At 39.5% G+C, this 24,251-nt stretch overlaps 2 protein-coding genes across 7 annotated transcripts; one reads left to right on the top strand and one right to left on the bottom strand.

Annotated features, from left to right (window-relative positions):
- Positions 1-1,099: 1,099 nt before the first annotated feature.
- On the top strand, positions 1,100-6,218 carry LOC103708044 (protein TIC 20-I, chloroplastic-like). 3 transcript variants are annotated; one of them, XM_008792796.3, is made up of 3 exons: positions 1,100-1,348; positions 1,481-1,669; positions 5,300-6,218. In XM_008792796.3, exons 2-3 carry the CDS (start codon positions 1,495-1,497, stop codon positions 5,950-5,952), a joined length of 828 nt encoding a protein of 275 aa, XP_008791018.2. In that variant the 5' UTR covers positions 1,100-1,348; positions 1,481-1,494; the 3' UTR covers positions 5,953-6,218. The 3 variants fall into 3 exon arrangements, with proteins under 3 accessions (XP_008791018.2, XP_008791019.2, XP_026660808.2); XM_008792797.3 differs by having other exon boundaries at positions 1,463-1,669; XM_026805007.2 differs by having other exon boundaries at positions 1,443-1,669.
- A 2,105-nt stretch (positions 6,219-8,323) lies between these two features.
- Positions 8,324-23,995, bottom strand: LOC103708045 (protein MEI2-like 4). Of its 4 annotated transcripts, none has more exons than XM_008792798.3 (16): positions 23,477-23,995; positions 22,892-22,957; positions 22,679-22,778; positions 22,369-22,414; positions 21,238-21,591; positions 20,605-21,038; positions 20,289-20,447; positions 17,898-18,014; positions 17,661-17,812; positions 11,929-12,020; positions 11,372-11,815; positions 10,435-11,095; positions 10,208-10,292; positions 10,028-10,096; positions 9,511-9,690; positions 8,324-9,048 (listed from the first exon to the last, which is right to left on the bottom strand). In XM_008792798.3, the coding sequence occupies exons 2-16, from the start codon at positions 22,912-22,914 to the stop codon at positions 8,890-8,892; spliced, it is 3,075 nt and encodes a 1,024-aa protein (XP_008791020.1). In that variant the 5' UTR covers positions 22,915-22,957; positions 23,477-23,995; the 3' UTR covers positions 8,324-8,889. The 4 variants fall into 4 exon arrangements, with proteins under 4 accessions (XP_008791020.1, XP_008791022.1, XP_038989369.1 ...); XM_008792800.3 differs by having other exon boundaries at positions 17,664-17,812; XM_039133441.1 differs by having other exon boundaries at positions 22,878-22,957; positions 23,477-23,965.
- Between the last annotated feature and the right edge of the window lie 256 nt (positions 23,996-24,251).

The following is a 24,251-nucleotide window of genomic DNA, read 5'->3' as shown; positions in this document are numbered from 1 at the left end:
AGGACAGGGGCCACCTCCTGCGCGGCGATATACCTGCACAAAACCTCACCGGTGGAGTTCCGGTGAGGCCCCTCCGACGCTCAAGTTAGAGTGTGATATATTTGGTCCAGCCCCTAAAGTCCTTTTGGCGTTACCTATTGAGATTTTTTATAGTCCCGGTAGGAGCGCTTAGGTGGCGGAGGTATGGCCCGTTCCCATCATGAGTGGGAGTGGCGCGCAGCCAGAGCTTGCTTGTGGCGCACGGTGTAGTCCGTTCTTGGTGACGGTAAGGCGTTGACAGATGTGGCAGGGCATGGTTGGGACAGCAGGACATGGTCCCTGATTGATATGTCGTGGCGTGGTCAGCAAACAAAACAGTGTGCGATGAGGCTGCTGCAGGGCATGACTACAGCATGTGGACGACGAGGTTGGCCTTCTGAGGTCGACTCGGCCTTCTGAGACTGGCCTCCTTAGCTCGGCCTTCTGAGGTTAGCTCGGCCTTCTGAGGTTGGCCTCCTTAGCTCAACCTTCTGAAGTTGGCCTTCTGAGCTCGACCTCCTGGAGTTGGCCTTCTGAACTCGGCCTTCTAGGGTTGGCCTCTTGAGCTCGGTTTGGCCAAAATTGGGTGACTTATGCCGAAAAATAGGATGATCCATTTTGCCCCCCATCAACTACTATAATATCTTTAAATATTAAAATACATGATCGGTCTTCAATATGAGAACAAATATTAAAATAAAGTGGATCTAAAACTTGGATAGGATCGTAACGAAAGAATTCTCATATATATTTGGTTGGTAAAAATTGGGCTCCAAAATAGAAATGGGTGGCTTTCACTTCAGCTATTCGGTTGGAAAAGGTGCTATTTCGGTGAAAAAGTAGAAATGCCTAGATTTTTTAAAATTTAATTCTAACTCTCTCTAGTAATCAAATCTTATTTCATCTATAAATTAGATGCATTGGGGCGCGGTACGGCTCTTTCGATTTTTATTCTAGACCTAATTTTGGTTCAATTATGAACTGCCGTTATCCAGTGGCATGTTCGAACCGCTCCAGGTTCGACCGAAACGGCCGGTTTTTTAGAAACATATAAAACGGTCCGATTTGGGGAAAGCAACTAGGGCTCGATTTCTTCATCGTTTGAAAGCCTTGGGGCTCTGGACGTCCCGTTGCCTCCTCGCCTGCCTCGAAGAAGTCTTCTCCGACGCCGGCGGCGGCGTGATCGGAGGGCGGCCGGCGGGCATCGATTAGCCACCGTCCATCCCTCTCTCTTCTGCTTTTCTCTCTTTCTCTCTTCCCGTCCCTCGATTCTTCGCAGGCACCGAAGGCTCCCCTGCCTCTCTCTTCAGTGCTAGCGAGGCTCTGAGAGGTCTCAGCTTCTAACCCTGCAGAAAATTATATATTCATTATTTATGTATGCTGGACCCAAATTTTTATCTTGATTGCAAGTTTTTTTTATTCAGAATCTCTAAAAGTTTCAGAGGAATATTTTCTTTTCTAGAGTGTTGGGACAACATGCTTCTCAGTAATTGTGTGGCTTCTGGAAGCCCAGCCATGAAACCAGGGCCCTGCAATATTAAGCGTAATCCTTCTTGGGCATATGCCTCTCCTGTTCGTGCTTCTGCAGCATGTCCAAAATTCAGAAGTCTATCTACAGCTTATCGAGAAAGAAAGCCTTTATCCTTAGGAGGTATGTCCAAGTCCCCGTCTCACATCAAATTTTTGTTGCCTGTAGTTGGTGTATAATCTTTATTAAGAGCAATGTCCGCAAAATTAACCTCTAAAATGGTTCCCTTGGGATGCATATTGTAACCATGACCATACAAATCTGAACAGAAAGAATAAGAAGAAGAAGGAAGAAAGAAAGATCATAACATTCACACCTTGTCCCAGTTATGAGGGATTGGTTTTACAAATCCTCTCTCTTCATACTTAGGCTATGACTCATGTTATTCCAAGCTTTTTCATGTTGTTTTTCTGACTCTTGCCATTGCTTGCTTAGGTGTTCCCTCATTACTAAGGCCCTGTTTGGTAACGCTTTTGAAGAGCCAGGAAGTGCTCTTTGGCGCTCCAAATTTGAGCTATTTGGTGGTGTTTAGTAAAATAAATTTAAAGTGCTTTCTAGCTCCTTAAAAAGCTGAAAAATGTCTATTTAGGAGAAGCTCCAATTTGGAGCTTCTTCCTAAAAGCACTACTTGACTGATGTCAGGAAGCTGTTTTTCATTTAATAAAATTTTCGTAGCAACTAAAATACCCATGCTGACATATTATTATATTATATTATATTGTATTGTATTGTATTTATTATTATATTATACTATATTATATAATATTTTATCATATCCTATCATATTATTATACTATACTATATAATATTATATTACCTTATGTTACTCTATTATTTACATTGTAATAATATTATATTGTAAATTATATTACATTATTATAATAATATTATATTATAACAAATTATACTACATAATAATATTTAATATGTAATAATATATAATATAATATTATATATACAACTATACAATATCTTTTATTGTTATTTTATCATACTAAAATCACTTTCTCATATTGGTTGTCAAACAAATGTATAAGCTCCATAGCATTTTAGAAATGTAGTTACCAAATAGTAAGTATCTTTTTTTAAAAGCTCTACTTTCAAAAACTCTACTATCAATAGCAATCCCAAACAAAGCTTAAATCCTCAGGTGAAAATTAGATTGTCTCTCCTTCTTGGTCCCTCCTCAAATCTTAACTATGCAAGCCCAAATCATTCCAATTGTTTCCCCATTGCTTGTTATTTGGCGCAACTCCTACAGCTCTATTCATATAGAGTACCCCAATATGACATCATTGTTACCTAAATATTTTGGTTTCTAGGATATTTGGAGTCTTAGCACCTTTAGGCACTTTGGTACGGCACAATATTGCATCTCTCCTTGGCATCTTGAAATGGTGTCATACTTGCGTTACTCAGAGATAGAGGTTTTAACATTTTTTTTTGAGAATCATATCACTTGAAGTCTTTTGTATAACTATGGCACTTCAAGTCTCACTATTACATGTTAATGCACCACCTACTTACTACATAGGTGTGCTACTTTTTTCTTTGTTTTTATTTATGTAATAGGTGCTACTTTTTGAATATAACCACCATCTAGTAGTTAGTGATATATGTACGCACATATCTAAATGCATATGCATGTAGGAGTCACTGAACCGGTACAGTGACCTATATAGGTCAGCTACTAGTACGGTATGGTACGAGTCCATACCGTGCCAGAGTTACCGAATTGGGGAGAGGAAGGAGAGTGGGGAAGAGAAAGGGATGTAGAGGGAGAGAGGGGAGAGGAAGGAGTGTGATGGGGGGGGGGGAGGGAGAGGTGGAGTGTGTGAGAGAGAGAGAGAGACAAAGAGGAAAGGCAGAGGCATAGCCATCATAGCACCGCTGCCGCTAACAGAGGCAAAGGGGGTGTAGTGCTGAGGGCAACAATCAATGAGAAGGCTAGACGGATGATCTTGATGCCGGATTATCGACGGGTTATCATGGCAATGGCCGCTGGGACCAAGAACTAGAATGTCGCCGTGACAGCATCATCCTTAACTCCAATGAGCAGGCAAAGACAAAACAAGAGAGGAGGGGAGGGCTTACCTTGAGCGACGTTCGACAAAGAGGCCCTCACGAGGTGGAGAGAGCGGCCGAGAGAGCAAACAAGTCTCTCAAAGCTTTGTTCAAATGGATGGACCGATAGAGTGATTTTATAGCCTGAATCGACCTGCATGACCGAACTATCCCGGGTCGGTGTCGGTTGATACGGGCCGAACTGCGTGGTTCGTTCAATTCAACATTCTTTGTATGCATTTACCTATTATACATCCACAAGCACACCTGTTGTATGTCATGTAAGCAAGTATCTCTATCTTAGTATTTTTAGAGGTTGAAGTGGCATACATTTTGGGACAACAAGCACTAGAATACTAGTCACAGTTCTTTGTGTCTTGGAAACACAAGAATTTTAAGTTTTCACAATAGGATGCACCACCATCAGATAAAATAAATAAAAAATAAAGGATATTGAAAATGAGTTGTTATAGTCAATCCCTTTTAGTACAGCCTTTTGATCATATACATCAAGTATTTTAAGTGGTAAAAAAGAGGATCTCCTTGTCTAGCCCTGATTGATTTAGAACCTTTTAAGGAATGTATTAACAAGTATAAGGGGAAAGGCTGAAGATATGCAAATTCTAAGTCATCTTTTAATAATTTATGCTAGAAATCCATCTCATTCATGATAAAAAAACAAGATTTGTTCTTATTAAACACTGCCTCAAGAAACTAAGATTTTTCACCCTTGGCTTGGCTTTTGATAAATTGATGGCCAATGGAAACCAACCAATATAAAGCACCTATTGATAAAAGCACTTTTGTTTAAGTTGATCGAATACTTCCTCATTCAAGGGCAAGTGCGCTATTAATTCCTTTGTCAAATCCAAAAGCATGCTTGAAGTCTTAAAGTCAGTTAGTCGTATGCTTCATTGCTCCGTCTTAGCGTTGAGTGGCAAAAATTCTCTTTATTCACTTCAATAACATGTTGGTTATATGGAATACTTGAGGTCGCTTGTACTCACGTTAGAGCTATATGAATTGCCGTTTTCACCAACAAAAAAAAAAAAAAAAAAAAAAACTTGAGGTCACTTTTGTGATCATCCTAAAAGTTTGCTAAGAATATGCAAGAGAGCGTCCAAGCTAGGGGCTTTATTTAGTAGCATCCTAAAAACAATCTCCCTATGGGCCTATTCGGGAAAATCCTGCTGGATCTAGTGGGATCTGGCATGATGGTCTAGAGAGAGAGAGAGCACATGTGCAAGGAGGGGGCCATGGAGGGTAAGGGAGGTATGTGGTCGTGGGACACACCTGGCAGGCTTTTTTCACAAAAAAAAAAAAAGTCCTTGATCTATCAGGTTCTGTCCCTCTCCCTTCTCCTGCTCCCTCACTTCCTTGCCCCTGCACTATCCCTCTCCACCTATCCTGCCAGGTCTCGCAGGATTTCGCGAAACATGACCTATATGTTTTGTTGTGGGTAGATGAGGTTATATTTGATTAGAAAATACTTGCATTTCCTAACCCAATACTAACATCCAATGTGGAAAAAATTCACATGTAAAAGTTGAGCTATCATCACAAGATAACAAGCTGCAAGTTTGCTTGAAGTCTTATCTGATAGTTGATATGATGTGGGTGAACTGGTAAGATGAGTTTCGCACTGATGGTGATTTTCTGGTCTTTTGTTGGTTTAATTTCACGTGACAGGAGGCTCCACTCTACACCTTTCTGGGGCATCAACTTCCTTTCTGAGAGGAGACCATGGTTGCATTGCACAGATAATGCCTTTGTTGGACAGGCACAGGAAGGTGTTGCCTAGAAGCTTAGTGGTCTCTAAAGCATCCAAGAGTTTCTTTAGCTATCCGCAAATGATCACTAAGCCCAAATGGTGGTGGAGGACCTTAGCTTGTATTCCATATCTCCTGCCTCTCCACTATGTATGGTTTTATGCTGATACGACATACCAACTACACAACTTCCTTGAAGACTTTGACTTCCTAACAAACCCCTTCCTTGATACCATAGCACTATTGCCCAACTGGTTCATGATGGTGGTTCTGTATATAGCTTATCTTGGTGTGGTGAAGAGGAAGGAGTGGCCACATTTCATGCGGTTTCACATTACAATGGCAATGCTCCTTGACACCGCCCTTCAGGCCTTGGCTATTGCATGTAGTTGGATGCCAAATGCTATATTCCGTGGTAAGCTTGCAATCTATTTCTGGGTTGCGGTTGCATTTGTGCAGATGTACGTGGTGCTTGAATGTATGAGATGCGCACTTGCAGGCCAGTATGCGGATGTCCCATTTATGTCTGATGCAGCATATTTTCATACAGACTTGCTTTTGTTTGGATTATAGGCAGTTTCTTCCTTCTGTTTTCTTTCTTGTCTCCAGACAGTAATAGTTGAATGATGTTATCAGGAAAAAAAAAAGGGTAATGATACAGTGAGACTTGAGTATCAGGAGAAATTAGGATTGAATGAGCTCTATAAGGGGTGTTTCCAACTTGTAAGCCTGATTGGGTCCAAAGAATTGATAGGAATATTTTGTTGATGTGCTTATTTGTTTATTTCGTATATTGAGGAACTTGAATAATTGAATGAATGTATTTGCTGCATTAAATTCTTGCCCTAGCTGCATTAAAAGAATAACATGTTATCGTCAGGTTTATTATTGTCGACATGCCTCAGTTACCACTGAAGAAAACGTTAGAGCAACTCCATGGCTTGTTCTTGATTCCTTTACAGGCCTCTTTCGTTAATAATACAGAATTTTAATCAATCAGCCTGTGTCTTAAAATGAGAACGCTCAGAGGTTCAGTTGAAACTTAGCATTCATTTCTTGCAGATAGTATTGGAATGACCTATCATATGCACCGGGTTAAGACATCATTTTTTTTAATGGGTAAGAGGAACGCATCTTGAAATCTGCTTATTAGTATTGATTAAATATTTGAAGTTTATTATGTTTGGTGGCTAATGTTTTAAGGGGCAAAGGTAGAAATCGAATGTGTTATGTTCAAGTATAAACTAGTACTATTGCTTATGGTTGAAGGTAAATTAGTCATGGCAGCATCATATCTTTTTTTTTTTGTCTTATCCGAAGTCATGGGGGGACTGGTTCTCCACAGAACATGAACTAGTCTCGGCAGAGAGCATGCCGGTACTGCTTGGGTGCAGAACTTGAACTAATCTCGGCAGATGACTTGCCGGGACTGCTTTAATGCAGCATATGAACTAATCTCGGTGCAGCCATGTCTGGACTAGTTGAAAGTTGAAACTCATATAAGAATTAAATTCACATAAAAAAGTTTTTGACAATTATAAACTTGTCTCCGCAGCATGCCGGGCACTGGTTGAGAATTAGATTATTTCTTAAAATATGTACTAGTGAGGACCAGTTGAAATTTGCCCTAACTACTTGTCAAAAAAAAGGTCCCAGTTCGAAGTAGAGGAAGAAAGGGAGAAAGAAGGGGGCACAATTACTGTAAGTTTCTTAAATTTTTTTTATACATCTTTATTTTCTGGCTCAGTAGTTTTCGTTTTTTACCACACTTCTTTGAGAATTTCGGTTATATTCGTGGGTGGTGTTAGGGTTTTGAAAGGAATGAATATTTTGTTCTTATTTGTTGATGTCATCTAGCACTTGTCAAAAATAGAGATAAATAAATAAGACCTTATGCATATTTTGTTATTATTTATGTATGTCATGTCTCCTCATCTCGTTCAACATCCGGGTGCATGTTCATTGCTCATTCAATTTCTCAGTTTACAACTAAGTTCTGTTTTATATACCTACACCACCCGTTTCCAAATTCTTTATATGATTCTGTGAACCAGGCAGCTTATAGATGACATCCTCAGGATACAATTCAGAATCTGATAGCACTGCTAAATTTTGAATGATATATCACAATTCTAGTCACTTAGCTTTTTTGAGACTTATTGTTCCAAACATGCATCTTGAAGGCCATAATAAGGCCATAAAACAGAAACTAACATCATTTGAAGTAGTTATAAGATCTGTTAGTTTTGGAATTGCCATTCCCTTGGGATAGCGGATAGATGTCTTTCTGTGATTGTCAATCTAGGGATTGCTTTATCTAAATTGAAATCCATCATCTTCAAAAATAAGATCTTTGGTAGGTTCATACTTGGTATGCCATCTGGAATTCAATATATCATCAACCTTGATGCCACATAAGCCACATATTTGAATCTGTAGACAGCCATATTTTTTTAGGTCAGGGCCCTTGCACCTGCAGACAACCAGTGACTGTTGGTTGATTCCATTTCTCCATTTTTGAGGGATCTAACTCGGCAAATTCGTGCCCCGCAAAAAGCAGAGGCAAACGTCTTCACTGACCAAGAACTACGAGATCGCCCCTTTTATTCTGGGGTGATGGAGGGATCATACCATTCGAACCTTTTTTTTTTCATGCTTTTTTCGAAAGTTCATAGAAAGCAGCAATCATTAGGATTTCCCTAATGCTTCCTTCCTTCCCGAAAGGAAGAACGTGAAATTCTGTCAACATACTTGATGCGAGTTGAGATTCTAGGCACCTACCTGCTTCCACAATCATGATATCCATCAATTCATTTAGTTTTCTCCTCTCCCAAACTTTCCAGCTGCTGCATGCGAGCTGTTTTTACCCCATTTATAGAAGAGTAAATTTCTCATATTCACAGCTAAAAAGTTAAAATATCAAAGCAGTAATGTAAAACATTGATGATGAAAAGCGCATCCAGCAAAAAATCTCCAGCACTTCAAAAATTCGTGCTTTATAGATGTATATGTGAGAAAACAAACATACAGGCCTCAAATGACATGCCAGGTGGCCTCCACAGACACTCAACCCAGCTCCAAAAAACACAGAACCCTACACATGGCGGGGTTCTCAGACCCAAAAATGCAAGCAAAATCAAAATAAGAAAGGAAAGAAAATGCAGAGAAGGCCCTCTCAAACCGCTATTGCTGAGAAAATTCTGTTGTCCTCGCTTTCTTGAAACTCCTGTACACTGTTTATTCGTGTTACGGCCATCCAAAATCTTAAACTCTCCCTGCACTTCGCCTTTCTGTCTTCAGTTACTGAATATATAATCCAAGGAAAATTGGGAGTCCCTCTCTCAGTGATGCAGGAATCCACAGCACCCAAGGGTGAACAACCATGTTACAGAAGTTACCACTACAAATACTGGACACGACAAAGCGAACAAAAATAAAGGAAAATTGGAGATGAGATCATGTTTACAGGTTTGGTTCTTAAGGTTAGTGGCCCCTGGATAGTGGCTTGGGTCACTCCAAGTCCTTGGTCGAACCTGGAGAGCCCGCTCCATTGCAAGAAGCTTCTCCGTTTGCGGAGGTTGATGGGCTTCCCTGATGGTTCTCTTCATTACCAGCAGCCCTTGATCTGCCAGACCTGGACCGGATGTTGACCCCCATAGGGAAGGGCTCCTGCAAAAGGAAAGCCTTCAGGACTCAAAGCTTCATACACAACAAAAATCCCGGTATCAAGAGAAGATCAGGAAAGCAGAAGTAGTTTTAAGCAATTACGATCCCCCAGTGAGGTGGGGTTAGTTCATGATGGCTTGCTGATTGAACATTATTAAGCACCCAAAGGGCAATGGAATGCTACAGAACTATCAAAATAAAATATGAAATCGAAGATACATCAGGCAGATGACCCAAGAGGTTATCATTGGTAGGAGGCACTAGAATTTAAAATCCAACTAATATTTGTCCCCAATAAATAATGAAAACACACAATAATTTATGGACCACCAATTTGATGAATTTGTTCACAAAATGCAACTTATTGAGAGGGCAACAGATGGGCGTAATGGATGTATTACGGAAAAACTATAGAATGAAAATCTAAAAACTGAATCTAGTAAAATATGGAATGATGACTAGTACCTGATCCCCTGCATTAGGACCATCTGAATGGAAGAGAATAGGACGGCAGCGTTTGTCCTCATTCATAAGACTTGAGTTCTGGAAATGAGCAATAAGAGCTGCTTTCCCTTGGATTCTGGCATATGCAAGTGATGCCACCTTTTCGCTGTTGAACTTCTCCCATTTCTTACCATTAAATGTCTGCAGAGAATTCACCAATTTGCTTAACGTTTTTTTCTGGGGTATACATGTGAATGATGTGCTAGTGCTACACCGAAGCTAGCATGCTTATGTCAAAAAATATAGAATCATGTACACAAAAGGAGTATTAGTATCATGCTAAAAGCTAAGCAGACAATTCAATGCCAAAAGAATACAAAAACATGTCCACAGCAACCTAAAACAAAAATCATATGAAACAAGAGTAATATTTAAACATGCTTAAAAATATGATCCCAGCATTAGTGGGTATATGACCAGAAACATAGGATTCAATCTTATTGTTTTCTTCAATATGACGAGTTGCAGTTAACCAAACCTGATAAAATGGAATTATATGCTGAGGATCAATCATGTTGATAAAAGCATAGCCCACATTGCACTTGTTCTGGAAAGGAAAAGGAGATGAAAATACAATTAAATGCATGAATAATGGAAAGTGAATATCCACATAGCAAGTAATGACAAGGATTCTGTTTACTAAAAATATTTTAGTTACCTTAAAGTCAATTGGCAAATAGATAAAATCATAAGTTCCTCGATGATGTTCATCAATAGCAGCCAAAAGCATCTTAGATGTGTACCTGTTAACCAGGTTCAAAACAGTTCCAGAATTCAAGGAATAGAAAATTAACAGAAGATATTCACAATTATATTGCTGAAAGAATGTTAGAAAAGAGTGCTAGAGACAAGATTAAAGGAAGACAACAGGCCTGGTCCACATACTTGTTAGGAATGTTTTTAATCATAAGTGTTGTTCGAGAGTCTTCTCCACGCACAATGCGTTCGATATCAAGTTCATATTGCTTTTTGTTATCCCCCTGATTGGCACTTGCTTCACTTCTTCGACTCCTGATACGATCATTAGGAGCATCAAATGAAGCAGGCACAGGGATCATGGCATTCCTTCCATGAAACATGTGACACCTTTGCTGGGGAGAAGGAATGCCAACATGTGCAGGAGAAAGAGAAGGATCCATGCAGTTTCCACTAGCATGAGGAAAGATGTTTCGAGAAGCAAGTTCCAGCGTGTGCAACTGAGGGCTGCCAGAAAACCCCATACTTCCAAGAGATCCTGGATGAAAAGCAGGTACATCTGTGGAATCCCCTACATAGCCATGTCGCCTATCCCATAGAGATGGATTGATGGCAGGTGCTGAACCAACATGATGGTGGTGTAAAGGTAGAACAGTGTTCAGCATATGAGATGGTGCTCTTTGAAGTCCGTGCATTTGAGTTGGGGGATGAGCAGGTATGTTGTTCACGAATGATGGTGAATTGGACCATAGCATGGGACCAGGCGGATGATGGTGGAATGCATTTGAATTATTCCAAACATACTGATGTCCATGAAGAGGGCAGCTTCCATTTCCAGAAACTCCATATGCTGCAAACCAATGGAAGTATTATTAATAAACCAGCCAGAAATAAAAAGAAAGAGATACCAAAAAATGTAAAATTACAAAAAAAGCAATGACAGGCAAGAAGTTCAAGAAATTAGAAAGCTTTCTCTTTTTATCATCTCAAACCATCACATATCTTTTGTCTGACCAGAAAATAGATTAGTCAGACTGACATTATGCTCTAGTAGGTAAAAATCATTCCTTCACAAATAAAGCTCAGAATTTTACTAGTCTGAAGAAATAAATGCTTTTTCACTTACCACTTTCATTACGACCAAAGGAATGGCTGCTAAAACTTCCAGAGCCTACTTGGTGAATATGTCTGTTATCAATTCCATCAGCAGGCCCAGAGTTGACATTGACCCCCATGGATGACATGGTATTTGAGGAGCTGTATGGGATTCCATTGGTTAATCCATTGTGATACTCTGGAAGTGAATGAGGATGGAAACCTGGCAAATTTTGAAATCCGAAGCTCATCTGACCCAATGGTTGGCTGAGCTCACCATGGATGGATTGATTGCTGCGATTACCTACTGAAGCTATTCTAACAGGGGAGGATAGACTCTGAGGTACACTAGAGGATATCCCATGAAATGTAGATTCCACAAATGGACTAATTGGTGCCCGGATTGCAGAATGTAGGCCCTGGCTGCCTCCATTTTCAAGGCCATTTGATGTAATTGCACCAAGCGCGATGGATCCTGAAGAAACAGACAGGTAAGCTGGGCTTTGCAAATTATAACCTAAATCAGAAAAGAAAATGGCAGGAGGGCATGCCATTAGCGAACAGGTAAACAGGTGCCAAATTCCATACCAAAGCATCCTGAAGGAGAGTTATTAGGGCTGCCCTGCCTGCCTCCACTCAGCTCTTCCTGCTCCAACTCCGGAGATAACTGCTGCATTAAGCTGCTTAAACAAAGAAAAAATAATGAATATCCCCAAAGAAATACAAATTTAAACTTCAAACAAATGAATTAACAAACAAAACAATAACAGAGGAATAAATGTTACTTGAGAGCTATAAAAGCCCAAAAGACAAACAGAAGTCACCAACTGCAGTTGTTATAGAAAAAGGAAAATCAAGCCCCCAACAACATACTGCAGCATAACGCTCCAAGAGGAGCAAATGATGACAGAAGTAGTACTGGGGGTACAATCGAGCCAAGCTGAGTCGAGTAGCAAGAGGCTTGAGGTCAACTCAATTCAAAATACTCGGGCGCGAAACTCAACTCGAGATCGATCAAGCCTTAATATCTAAGCTCAAACTCGTCTCGATAAAAAAAAAGCAATACTTAAGATTGACTCAACTCGAATACCAACCAAGCCATACTCGAGCTCAAATTCGAGCTTTGGTCATAATTAAAGAATATGCTTAAAACAAAATATAACATAATATGATACCATAAATATTAAATAAATAATAGATATTATAAATAAAATATAATATTATTAAATATATATTACTTGATTAGGCTTGCGAGTTTTCAAGTCGAGTATTTTGCTACTTGAGCTTAACTTCAAAAATTGTTCGAGCTACTCAAGCTTGATAATACTCAAGTCGAGTCGAGCATAAACCTGAGTCAAGCTCATGAGCTACTCGGCTCATTAAATTATCCAGTAATGGTCGAGATGTTGTAGATGCAAGCAATACAAGATAGATTTTGTCCTCAATACAAAAGCGGACCGGTTATTAAAAATATTCCATATTCAGAGTATATCAAAGAAAACTTATATTATGTAATGTTCATACCACAGCTTCATCATAATAGCATTAGCATGGATATAAAAAACCATTGGAAGAGGAATGTAAAATTGATATCATATCATTCCAATGCAAAATCGACACTAGTATGCATGACGAGAATGCTAAAACTCTATATATCGATACGTACCAGCCATACCAACCTGTACCAATGTGTGCCAAGGATACTATGATAACCATACTAGTGCATACTGACGGTTTTTTGTTCTTTTTTATGTTAGTTTAGGTACGTACCACTGATCCCCGATACCAAGTTGTCCCGTTAAAAAAAATGGTACAAGGTTTGATACCGGCATTTAGAACCTTGATGGTTGATGCTTTGATACATCAATGCTAAACAAGAAAAGAACTTGGCAAGGAATTGGTTTGGGATGCTAAAAAATAATCAATTTAAACCATCAATTTATAATTGAAAATTGCTTCAATACTCCACAGGTTTCCTAATCTAAATCAAGCCAAGCCCCCATGGAGTAATCTCATCCTGCATAGTATTTTTGTCATGAAACCAACTTGCAATACTAAAAACTTTCTTGAACAGAAACTTCCATTTTTTAAATATGCAAATCTTCCATCATTCCAAAATATCATGCTTTTCAAGGCATAAATTCTTACTATTCTATATTTAGCTCATTGCACCAGTTTTTTACATGTACTTTATTATTGTTCATCAAACCATTTTATTCTTTTAATAAATCTTAATCTTCAAAGCAATGATTCACATCCCAAGGAAACTGGCATGTCCTGCTACTAACATACCACTGCAATGAGAGAATGGTATCTGCGATAGGCATAGGACACTAGTTCTCTCTCGAGACATAGACACTTGAACAATTGCATATCAACATCTAGGATAGCATGGAACACCGAGACAATCTTTATTTTTATTTTCATTCTTGTTGTCAATGACCATCTTGGTCCATCCCGACCTAACTCAATATCATACTAACCCGTGACTAGACTGCAGCCTTGATACCAAGATTTTCCAGATTTTATGTTTGATTGCATGTAACAAAGCAAACAAAGGATGGTTGTACAAAGCCCATAATTAGTAGGTTCTTCTTTTCTTATGTTATGGCAGTAGTTGCACTTTACAAGAAGTTTACACCCTCGTATTAGGCCAAACTAATGGAAAGCATGACAATCATTTGAGAATATACATGCCTGCCCAAGGGTCTTGCGTTACTCATGTTTTTATTTGAAAACCTTGATACCAAGATTTTCCAGGTTTTATGTTTGGTTGCTTGTAACAAAGCAAACAGAGGACGGTTGTACAAAACCCATAAGTTGCACTTTACAAGAAGTTTACATCCTTGTATTAGCCAAAACTCAAGGAAAGCATGACAATCATTGAGAACATACGTCTGCCCAAGGGTCTTGCATTACTCATGTTTTCATTGATGGAACTTTATTCTCCTACCATATTCTTGTATTAGTAAGGAAAAATACATTATGCCATGTCATGGCCGATGCTTTAGAAGCATAGGTGTTGAAACCAAGAGGTCCAAGACTCAGATCAGGTCTGCATTAAGGTCAGAATTAAATTATTAAAGATGTCCACTTCAGGTTGGATAATTTCTCTATCAGCAGTTACAAACTTCCTACATCAATAGATGATGCAGAATAATGTATATGATCAGGCTCATAAAAAATTTAGAACCATATCTGTGATCAAATCAAGGTATACATTGATGAAACTCCACAGTGGACTTGATCAGAATTTTCTTGCTGTAATTAAGCTAACAATCTTCTAAGTAGAGGTGCAAACAAGCCACAAGATAAGTTGAGTACAAAACCATTTACACTTGGCAAGCTTGACAGGAGCTTGAGAACAGCTGTTCAAGCTTCGCTAACTCATTAACTGAAAGAGCTCATTATTAAGCCGAGCCCCAAGCTTCTATATATTATTTAAAAAAACCAAAATTAGGCTTGATTCAGTTATAAATGATGACCGAGCATGGCTAGTTTCCTAATCAAGCAAACTCAATCAGGCCAAGCCCAAGATCTTCATGAACAGCTTGATTTATTTTCAGCCTAACCTTGAGGATGATACCTCATCCCAAACAGTCAAAAATTCAGCAAGAAAAAGAAGAATTGAGCGAGAAAGGTATGGATTAACAGTAATAACGTGCCCTTCTTGCCCTACTATCCTGTTCTACAGGCACAGATCAGCCTAGAGAAACAACAGTGACAGCATCATGTCCCCAATTTCTTGGCAGGAGAACATGCATTGAATTATTTCTCCCCATCTTATCACAACCGTTCATTTTTCAACTAAAGTTGGCATGCTCTCATAAAGTGCGCAGCCACTTATGTACTTTGCAGTTAGTAATCTTCAAAGCTTAGATTTGAAGCATCAATACTTAAATTATGGATAATACCAAGTCTACCATAATACCTAGGATGAAAAAAATGCTCATTGTTCATTTAACAATGCTTAAGAAAAGCCAACAACTTAATAGCTAGTTGATTAGCGCCCTATGTCACATGGAAGTGATCTCTTTTTTGAGAATCACATGAAAGCGATATCATATTTGATATACTGCATTGCCAACTATGGAGGATTTGCACATGCAAGAACTACTTTTCATCCCTTAGAACCACTTTTCATCTCTTGGGCCAGTACACATAATATTAGTTGGCCAGTATAGGTCAGCTTTTTGATCTTGATGCATAAGCCCTTACAACCAGCAAAAACCAAAAAGAGCCCTTAAAAGTTGCAAACCTGAAGTACAGAACTATTAAATCTAGAAGGCCAAAAGTCTAACAAAACGCCAGTCTCAATTTAGTGTACTTAGAGGCAACTAAGTATGCCTTGCACGAATCATCAAAAACCAAGCACAAAGAAGTGAGTCCAAGCTTGGGACTAGGACTGAGCAGCAGCAGTGTAAACTTCAGTTCTTCTAGTGTATGTCTAGCTTCAATAATCAATATTGATTGAGTTCATTACAAGCATATAAATGGCAGGCCTTAAATAGGAGGGAATTAATGCACTTTAGAAGGTTTTCAATCTAGATACTCTTTGAATGCATAAATAATTAGTTCAAATAATCTTTAATGATATTAAGTCATGGTATTTCTCTATAAAAAGGAAAACAATAATGGAGGTTAAGTATGCCTCATATCATATTGTCTACGACAAGCTGATCTTGATGGTAAAAAATTGCAGAAGTGTAAAGCCCATATCTAAAACAGTCAGGCGCTGCAACAGACTACCTGCTGGTCCGATTAGCATCGGACCTAAACCGCTCTCTTTACAGCAGGCCTTAGCTTGGTATATCATACAATCTTGGAGCCCCTATAAATCAATGGGTCATAATTGGTTTTAATAAATCTACCTAAAAAATTGATTGGCCATTCAAGATGTTTAAGTCAACAAGGTGTATGAAGTATGCTATCATACAATTTGCAATGGATTTCATTTCCTTTTACAAACCGTATGTCCATAAATCTCTTTAGTACAATATCTCTAAATCACTCTAGAAAATTGGCCACCTTGTAAATCACTCAAGAGCAAAATCCTAGTCCTCTGACGCACAGACAGACCCACAAGCATGGGTTCAAGATACTCTGCCACTGCATATGGAGAGATAATTGTGGTCATCAGATCTCAATCTGATCAGTGCAGTGCTTTCTAAACATGGGATACATTTTGGCTCGTAACTGAAATCATTGCTATGCAACATCTACTGTCGTGATTTATTAAAAAAAAATGGAAGTTATTAAATGTCTCATATATATCTTATCAAGCTTAACTGAGCCAAACACCGGGTACCAATCCTCTGCTCAAGCTCTGCTTGACTATAAAATGACCAATCCTTACTAAGACTAGCACTAGCTATTAGCAATCAATTTCTTCACTTGATAATCAGACTAGGATCTAGTACTTCAAATAAGTGCAAACTAAAATTTAACAGGAAGAATTACTTGAGCATATGAATATATGATCTAAAGGGCTCCCAAGATTTTGGAATGGTTCCATAAGCCTTACCCACGTTGCTCAAACTCAAGCAAATCCTAAATACTATGGTCAAGTGCAGAAATAGATTTTCATTTATACTGGTATAAGTTTAACCAATGAAGAATCCAAAACTTAAATCTACATATAGCAAGTTCAGGAAGTTATAGAATAAAACAGCAGAGGACGAATTTCTGGTGCACAATTGTTGCAACCATATGAATTGGTATTGAGCTGCTGGATATATATTCTAAAGTTCAGAATCAATTAACAACCAAAACTCAGAACACCACTGGATTTCAGTGAAACAGTAGATTTGATTGATGGATAGTCTAAGAGATTAATAAGAACTCGAGTATTCGAACAGGGAATATCTGCCCCATAACCATAACCATCGAGTCTATTCCCAACCACTTGGAAGGGTAATGATAGTTTATTTGATTACATTCAAAGATACCTTGTTAAAGGATAGCAAAGGCAAAACTGTCACAAATAAAATACCAAGAATTGTTCATGCAAAAATAGCTTCTAACATTCAAAACCTCGTCCTGAAAGCTAACATTCGATAACTGTAATTAACACCACATTTAAACATACACTAACAGCCTTACGAAACCATATAACCAATTATGATTTAAGCAGTTTGTCATAGTAGTATCAAAAACCATCTTTTGATTATCATCTTTCAAAAATAAAAAGACAGTAAGAGGAACAACAAAGTACATTATAGACTTCGTTTAATATATAATATGCATTTTTTGAGTGTAATATCGAAACAGGAGCATCTCTAGAAGGATGGGAAAAACAAGTGAGTTTGCTCGGATAATACCACCGTCTTGCACCTCCAGGGCGGCTAGGCTCAAGCTTAATTTTCTTTCCCGCAATATCACTCCTGTTTAGAGCACGAAGAGCAGCTTCAGCAGCTCTAACATCATAGAACTCTATGAATTTATGATGGCGCTTGTGTGGAGTTTCACGGATCTGCAAACAAAGCTAAGTATTAATTTAAATCTCATCTAAATAACACATCAAGGAAGATTCGCATCAGGTCTGAAATCAATGTAACCTCTTTGATTTCACCATAAACACCAAATATCTGACGAAGATCATCATTTGAAACAGAGGAATCAAGGTTGAATACCACGAGTGTTCCCTGGTTAATATCTTTCTCTGAAGGGTTGTCCTAATAAAAAAGTAGTGCAACATCAGGACATGAACACAGAAAATTCCCAGGCATGCATGAATAGGTGAGGGGAAAAGAATCAAAAATGGAGAGGTATCTCATCTTACAAAATGAAATGTTGCAGAACAATAAAGAGTTAATGCACGATTGTACATGTTTAACTAGCATGTGCGAACAAGATCATCAATATCAAGGTGTATAAAAACATCTTTGTTGCTTAGTGCAGTTCCATATATGTTTTGTTTGCATGCTAAGTACAGTTTCTATATTTCTTTTGTTGGACACTTACCATCATAATTAAGGTACAGAAAGCTATACGACAGGAACAACATACCAACCATGCCAGACGAAGGATATAAGACCTGCCTAATTACAGAATTGATATTACTTTGACACAGCCTCCACTTGTGCAAGGATTTAAAACCAGTCCAGTCCTTTACTGCACTATGGCATCATAAGTTATCATAAGTTAGGGTTGCCGAGGCATGAGAGTGGGTAATATGCCAGCTAGAAAGTCATTCTGCACTCAAGCATGGAGAAAGGAAATCACCTCAAGACTTTACAGAGAGATGTTTAGCAAAGACCACTACATCCCAATCATGAGAGAGATTTATTATATGGAAACTCTTTCTCAGTAGATTTCTGTTTAATGGTGCCATCTGGACATCATTAAATAATCCTCTAGCACTCATAAATAATATTAGTCTTCTAAATACATCTTCAAATCAAGTATGTCAAAGCCCAGTCGATACAACTGGTCGAATGGCCAAATTTATATTCTGAAATATGATGGTTCAGGAAAGTACCTGCATGATGCTGGATACGCCCAAAATTTTCAAATATAGGCATCAGTAAACATAAAATAGAAAAGGGTCGCTGCCACCATGATCAGGTTTTCCAGGGTGTGCATTCATAACACAGAAACTCGTATATAAGATTGTCATTAGTCAAAGGTTTTCATTCAGGGTACAAGGAAGGGTTGGGCCCTTACTTTTCACACGTCTGAATTTTTCTTCAGGCAACATGGAATACCTTTTACGAGGAACATAGAGAGAGCTTAACCAAAAATAGGCCAGCTCATTTCCATATGCAAGCAGGAAAGAGTAAAGGAAACAGCAACGGAAACAAGGAGGTCAAGTGTCACGTTATTTGATAAAACTTGGAGACAATGTGGATGGTCACAGTGTCATGCAAAATATTGCAGTACATGATATGAATAGGGAGACAAGTGATATAGCCATGTTACCTGGACAATCCAATTGTGAATTTCCTGAAATGTCTACTTCTGGCATTTCATATATCAAGACTACAATAACATTTCCCATGTATTTTATTAGTTTAACAAATGCAGGACCAAAGATCAAATGCTCAGAATACTTGGATACTCCTTGACAATCCATACTTTATGATAGCATCATCATCTTTACATCCCTAGTAAGGACTTGTAGCAAAACATGTAAAGTTTAGACACTACTACTAATTTTCATAAGATGTGTCAATGCTGGTCCAAGGGATTAGTTATTTTACCACAGTTTTTTAATCATCACCAGATTACTCTGCGCTTAACTACCGAAAGCACAGCTCAGTCAAAAATCATAAAAATGTTGTTGTCAAGCCACCACCAGCCTTTACTTGATCTAAAGTTCCTAAGTCCAATGACGGGAGTAGCACTAAAAGTAGGAGCGCAGTCCATGTGCGCATAGTAATCAGCTACAGTTTACAGTGTTGAAATGGCACCTAGTGCAGCCCAGGAAAAAGAGACTGGAAAAGCTTGGCTATCTCATTTGCCATAGCAAGCAGACAAGGTGATATCACAGGCTCCTATCAGCAACAAAACACGCCCCTTGAGGCATGTTGTGTGAGCCAGGAGTTATGTAAATGAAGCAGTGCCATAAGAATGATGGCAAGAGGAGGAAGTTTGCAGAAAATGAGGAAATGGATACAAACTGCAAACTTTCTTTGTATTTTAATATTCAATTACAACTCGCATAAATTTGGACAATTTGACTTAGTTATTTTGGTACCATGTTTAAGGTTGGAGACCTCAAGGATCGTTACCTTTCCTGTATGTCCCCATAAATAGCTAGTTAGATCAACACTGATATTTCATATACAGGCACTTAACACGTATCTAGGAAAAGTTCAATTTGTATTCAATGTATATATCACAAACAAAAGACTAATTTTTAAGAAAATACATAGAATGATACTGCTTCCTCAAAATCATATAATGCAAAACTTCCAGTGAATTGCTATGCATACAGGACCACTTACCTTTGGAATAGAGAAGTGTATGTCAAGCTTCCGGCGTCTCAATGGCTTGTTTTGAAGAGCTCTCATAGCATTTCTTGCTGACCTTATATCATAGTAGGATATCATTACAAAACCACGATGTTTGCAGGCCGTATAAAGTGTACGTATGTCCCCATATTGCTGAGTAAATACCAAGCAGACTGATGAGGATACAAGAAAGCTAGGAAAAGATGTTCCCCGATATATGGAAGCCACTTAATTAACAGAACCCTGACAGAGGGGGGAGAGGAGGGGGGAGGGGGGGGAGGTGGGGGGAGAGAGAGAGAGAGAGAGGCACCTCAAAAAGAGCCCTTAACTCCGCATCTTCAACGTTGCTATTGATGTTTCTAACAAAAAGAGTTCTTGAGGGATGTTCACCATAAGGGTGTTCACCAGCAAATGGGCCATTTAGTCCCCCTTGCTGACCATTCAGGGCTCCCCCACCAAAAAGTTCAGAAGTTTTGTTGCCATTAATATTGTCATCGGCTTCAAGTTCCATACCCCCGCCACTGCAAAATATATCATCATCCATGTCATCACCATTGCTGGGTCGACCAATATAACCAAGATCATCAATAACACCAGCCAGCAGATCATCATCATCAGGAAGTAGGTTTCCAATAGTTTGGGCTTCAATTTCTTCCATTGATTCAAAAGGTTCATCATCCCCAAAGTTGGAATTTGCCGTATCAACAGACTGGCCTATAGGAATGTTGTTTGACGACAACCTCACTGCACAACCATAATGCAAAGAAAAATTAACGTCACGATAACATAATCACCTGAAATTAATTCTACAGCCCAGTAAATATAGGTCTCTCAGAACGTAGGTCTCTGAGAACATGTGGCAATCTTAATTCAGGAGGACATAGGTCTCTGAGATGGCAGCAGCTTGTAGATGTAATTTTAAAAGAGGGAGGGAAAGACGCACATTTTTTGTCAAGCATGTCTGACAAAGAACTTGAGAAAAGCCCATTCTCATAGTGGGTCCCATTTAAACTAACTCTGCTCCCTTGCGCAATTAACGATGAAGATTGGACCAAGAGATCAGATCGGGGTCCAGAATCATGGCTTGCAGTCCTCCAAGGAGTCATTGTTATGTTAACTGACCTGTCTGGTCCCATCTGATGATGCTCAAGACCAAACTTAGCTTTCTGATCTTCAAAAAGATCAGGATGTGGAAGTTCTAAGTGTTCCACAGAGTTCGCCGTCGCTGCATGAAGCTTCTCGATTGGAGAAGAGGAAGCTGACTTACTTCCAGGCATAAATCGCATTCCCTCTGTTCCTGCAGAAAATTAAGCAAACCACTTTTACATTAGTTTTAAACCCTTGGGCTAAAATGGAAAATGTATAAAAGCAAAACGGCATTCAAACACAACGTATCAAGATACAGAAAACACGCCCCCACATGTAATCAATCTCCAACTTATTCCTGCCAAATTGCATCCAGAAACACTCTCCAGCAATGTGTTATCAAATTGAATTCCAGACCCAATTTGGTTGACAAGTTAGTCTATGGTGTAGCTAAATTGGAAATGGATACATCCATCCAAGACACAATATCCAACGCAACTCCCCCTTACTTTTTTCTCTCCAAAAGCCCCAAGTCCAGCTTTCTTTTGATAGTTCACATGCTAATTGATGGCAAGGGAGAGAAAAATTAAATTCCAATAAGAATTAAATGATCGCTTGAAAGCCACAACAGTGAACAGAATGGTCCCTAGAGAATGAGCTGTAAAGAGATGGGAAAAAAAAACTAAAAGATCGAATAGCCAAAAAGTTCTCCAGGTACGTGAGAAGCTAAAACAGGAATCTTAGGACTTACTAGAACTACCAGACCAGTTCCGGGAGATAATTCACGAAAAATGGTAAAAGGAAGTTTGGAGTACTCAGGAATTAAAACTAAAATGATTCACCAATAGGTCCAATACACATAAGAGTGCAGTCGGTAGGATCACAGGTAATGGCCCAGAATCGCCCGAACGAAGGCATAGCTGGACCGAGGATGGCTCACCTAGAAAAGAACAATTAAACCATTCTAGAATGAAGTATTCGTACTCACCAAGATGATCAGGCAGAGACTCAGGTTTCCAAAATCCAACTTGTCGCTGCGTACATGAAAAAGATTGGTAAAAGGACAAACATAAATTATAAACTAAAAAACAATCACCTGGAGGACTGTTTGCCACTTTTTTAAAAAAAATAAATAACCAATGAGTTTATCCAAAATGTCCAGAACAAAAATGAAGTGCCCAATTAAAGAGCAAGTAAGATAAAAATAATAATAATAATAATAACAATTTTGCAGTAATTCCTGTAATGCACCTAGCCACCTAGGAATCGGAAGAGGGAGATATTGTAGCAATTCACACCTCAGTAGGAAAGCGGAGTTCGTCGGAAAAGAAGGAAGATGAATCTGGAGGCAGGCAAAATGGGGACAGGCGCCTCTGATCCATGACGCTAGATGGCATCCTGCAGCTCCCAAACCATAGACCCGCACAAAATTCAAACTTTAGAACGCTACCCTTCCTTTTTATCCAAAAAAACCCTAACCTTCCTCAAATGATGCACCTGTCTTTCCCTACCTGCCCCCAGCAGATGCACCCATTTGGAGCTCAGCTCTGCGGTAAAATTCGAATCAGATCGAGCAACTGCAATGCAAGGAAACAGCACTAAATTCTCTGTTATATCATTTATTAATATGAAACAAACAGTAAAAGAGGACAAAAAGAAAAGATCAGTGAAAATTTTGGTGGCTCCTCTCTACTCGTTTCAAAATTTTGAGGGGGAACTGAACATTGTAACCAGAAAAAGGTTTTGATTGTTTTTTTTTTTTTTGGCGCTGACGAGATCTCAAACCACAACGCCCAAAAAATTATTTTTTTAAAAAAAAAAAATATCGAATTCAGTTCTGATCGCAAGAAAAACTTAAATGTAAGAAACTAGCTAAAAAATTCAGAGAAAAAGGAGGAGGATCCGAGGAAGGCTAAGATATCTACAGTGAATTCAACTTCCCAAAAACCAGAATTCAAACTCGAATCGCAACTCCAACCTCAAAATCCAGTCTTTCGCCCACGGATCGGAAAAAAGATCTCGCCGTACCCCCAATAATTCTAGCTAAAAAACCCAGAAAACGACCCAAAAACCTTGTTAAAAAGGGGAATCCTCACCAGATCGCTCTCCTGTCCTCCTTCGCTCGCCCAAAAACCTCTAAAACCAGCACGTAACAAGCCCAAGGAGGCGGAATTTAAAAGAATCCATCGGCCACGGAATGAATTACGCCATACGGCAAGGAGGCGTCGGAGGAGAAGAAGGGGATTCCGCGAAGGGATCGCCTCGGCATCCGTGCCGTGCGCGAGCGTCCACCCCTCTTTTCCCCTCCAATGCAAGCAAGAAGAACTCCCACCCCACCCCCCTCGCCCGGCCCCCGCCGCAATAGAATATTATATTCCCCTGTCTTTTTTCTTTCTCTACATATCCGGAGACACTGCTCCTCCGCCGCGAGGCCCGCAGATTCCAAGCGTGTCCGTGACGCCGCCAGAATCTATGGCGGCCTCCGGCGCCAACCACCGAGCTCCGATCTCTCGCCGGCGACGAGAGAAAAGAAAGAGAGGATGGGTGGAGGGTTAGTCTATTTCACGTTGGAGAAAGAGAGAGAGGGAGAGAGAAAGAGGGGGGGGGGGGGGTGGTTGGGATGGAGGGGGTGAGTAGCGGTGAGAGGGGGGGCGGAGGAGCGGATCGCGGTCTTATGAACTCCAGGCGTGGAGTAGCTTCCGATGCCAAACGGAAAGGGGGAGGGGGTGGCGAACGTAAAAGAAAGCGCGGGTACATAACGGCGACGGACGCCGTCATCTACCTAACGGCGCTGCCGTCGGGGTCGGAAGCGCGTCGGATCGACACGTCCCAGCCGGTGATTTAGCCCCTCATCCCAAGATGACGATACTA

Source organism: Phoenix dactylifera, chromosome 14, assembly GCF_009389715.1.
Source record: "Phoenix dactylifera cultivar Barhee BC4 chromosome 14, palm_55x_up_171113_PBpolish2nd_filt_p, whole genome shotgun sequence".
Taxonomy (NCBI): Eukaryota; Viridiplantae; Streptophyta; class Magnoliopsida; order Arecales; family Arecaceae; genus Phoenix; species Phoenix dactylifera.
The sequence above is the reverse complement of the archived record's forward strand: the minus strand, read 5'-3'. Positions and strand labels throughout refer to the sequence as shown.

What these genes read in the sequence shown, in the direction of transcription:
- LOC103708044 (XM_008792796.3), top strand. Translation starts at nt 1,495, where the DNA reads ATGCTTCTCAGTAATTGTGTGGCTTCTGGAAGCCCAGCCATGAAACCA. An exon ending in AAAGCCTTTATCCTTAGGAG is followed by an intron (nt 1,670 to 5,299) that starts GTATGTCCAAGT and finishes TTCACGTGACAG; the next exon opens with GAGGCTCCACTCTACACCTT.
- LOC103708045 (XM_008792798.3), bottom strand. Translation starts at nt 22,914, where the DNA reads ATGGGTGCATCTGCTGGGGGCAG. An exon ending in ATTAAAAACATTCCTAACAA is followed by an intron (nt 10,293 to 10,434) that starts GTATGTGGACCA and finishes CCTGGTTAACAG; the next exon opens with GTACACATCTAAGATGCTTT. An exon ending in GTCCTAATGCAGGGGATCAG is followed by an intron (nt 9,049 to 9,510) that starts GTACTAGTCATC and finishes TTCCTTTTGCAG; the next exon opens with GAGCCCTTCCCTATGGGGGT.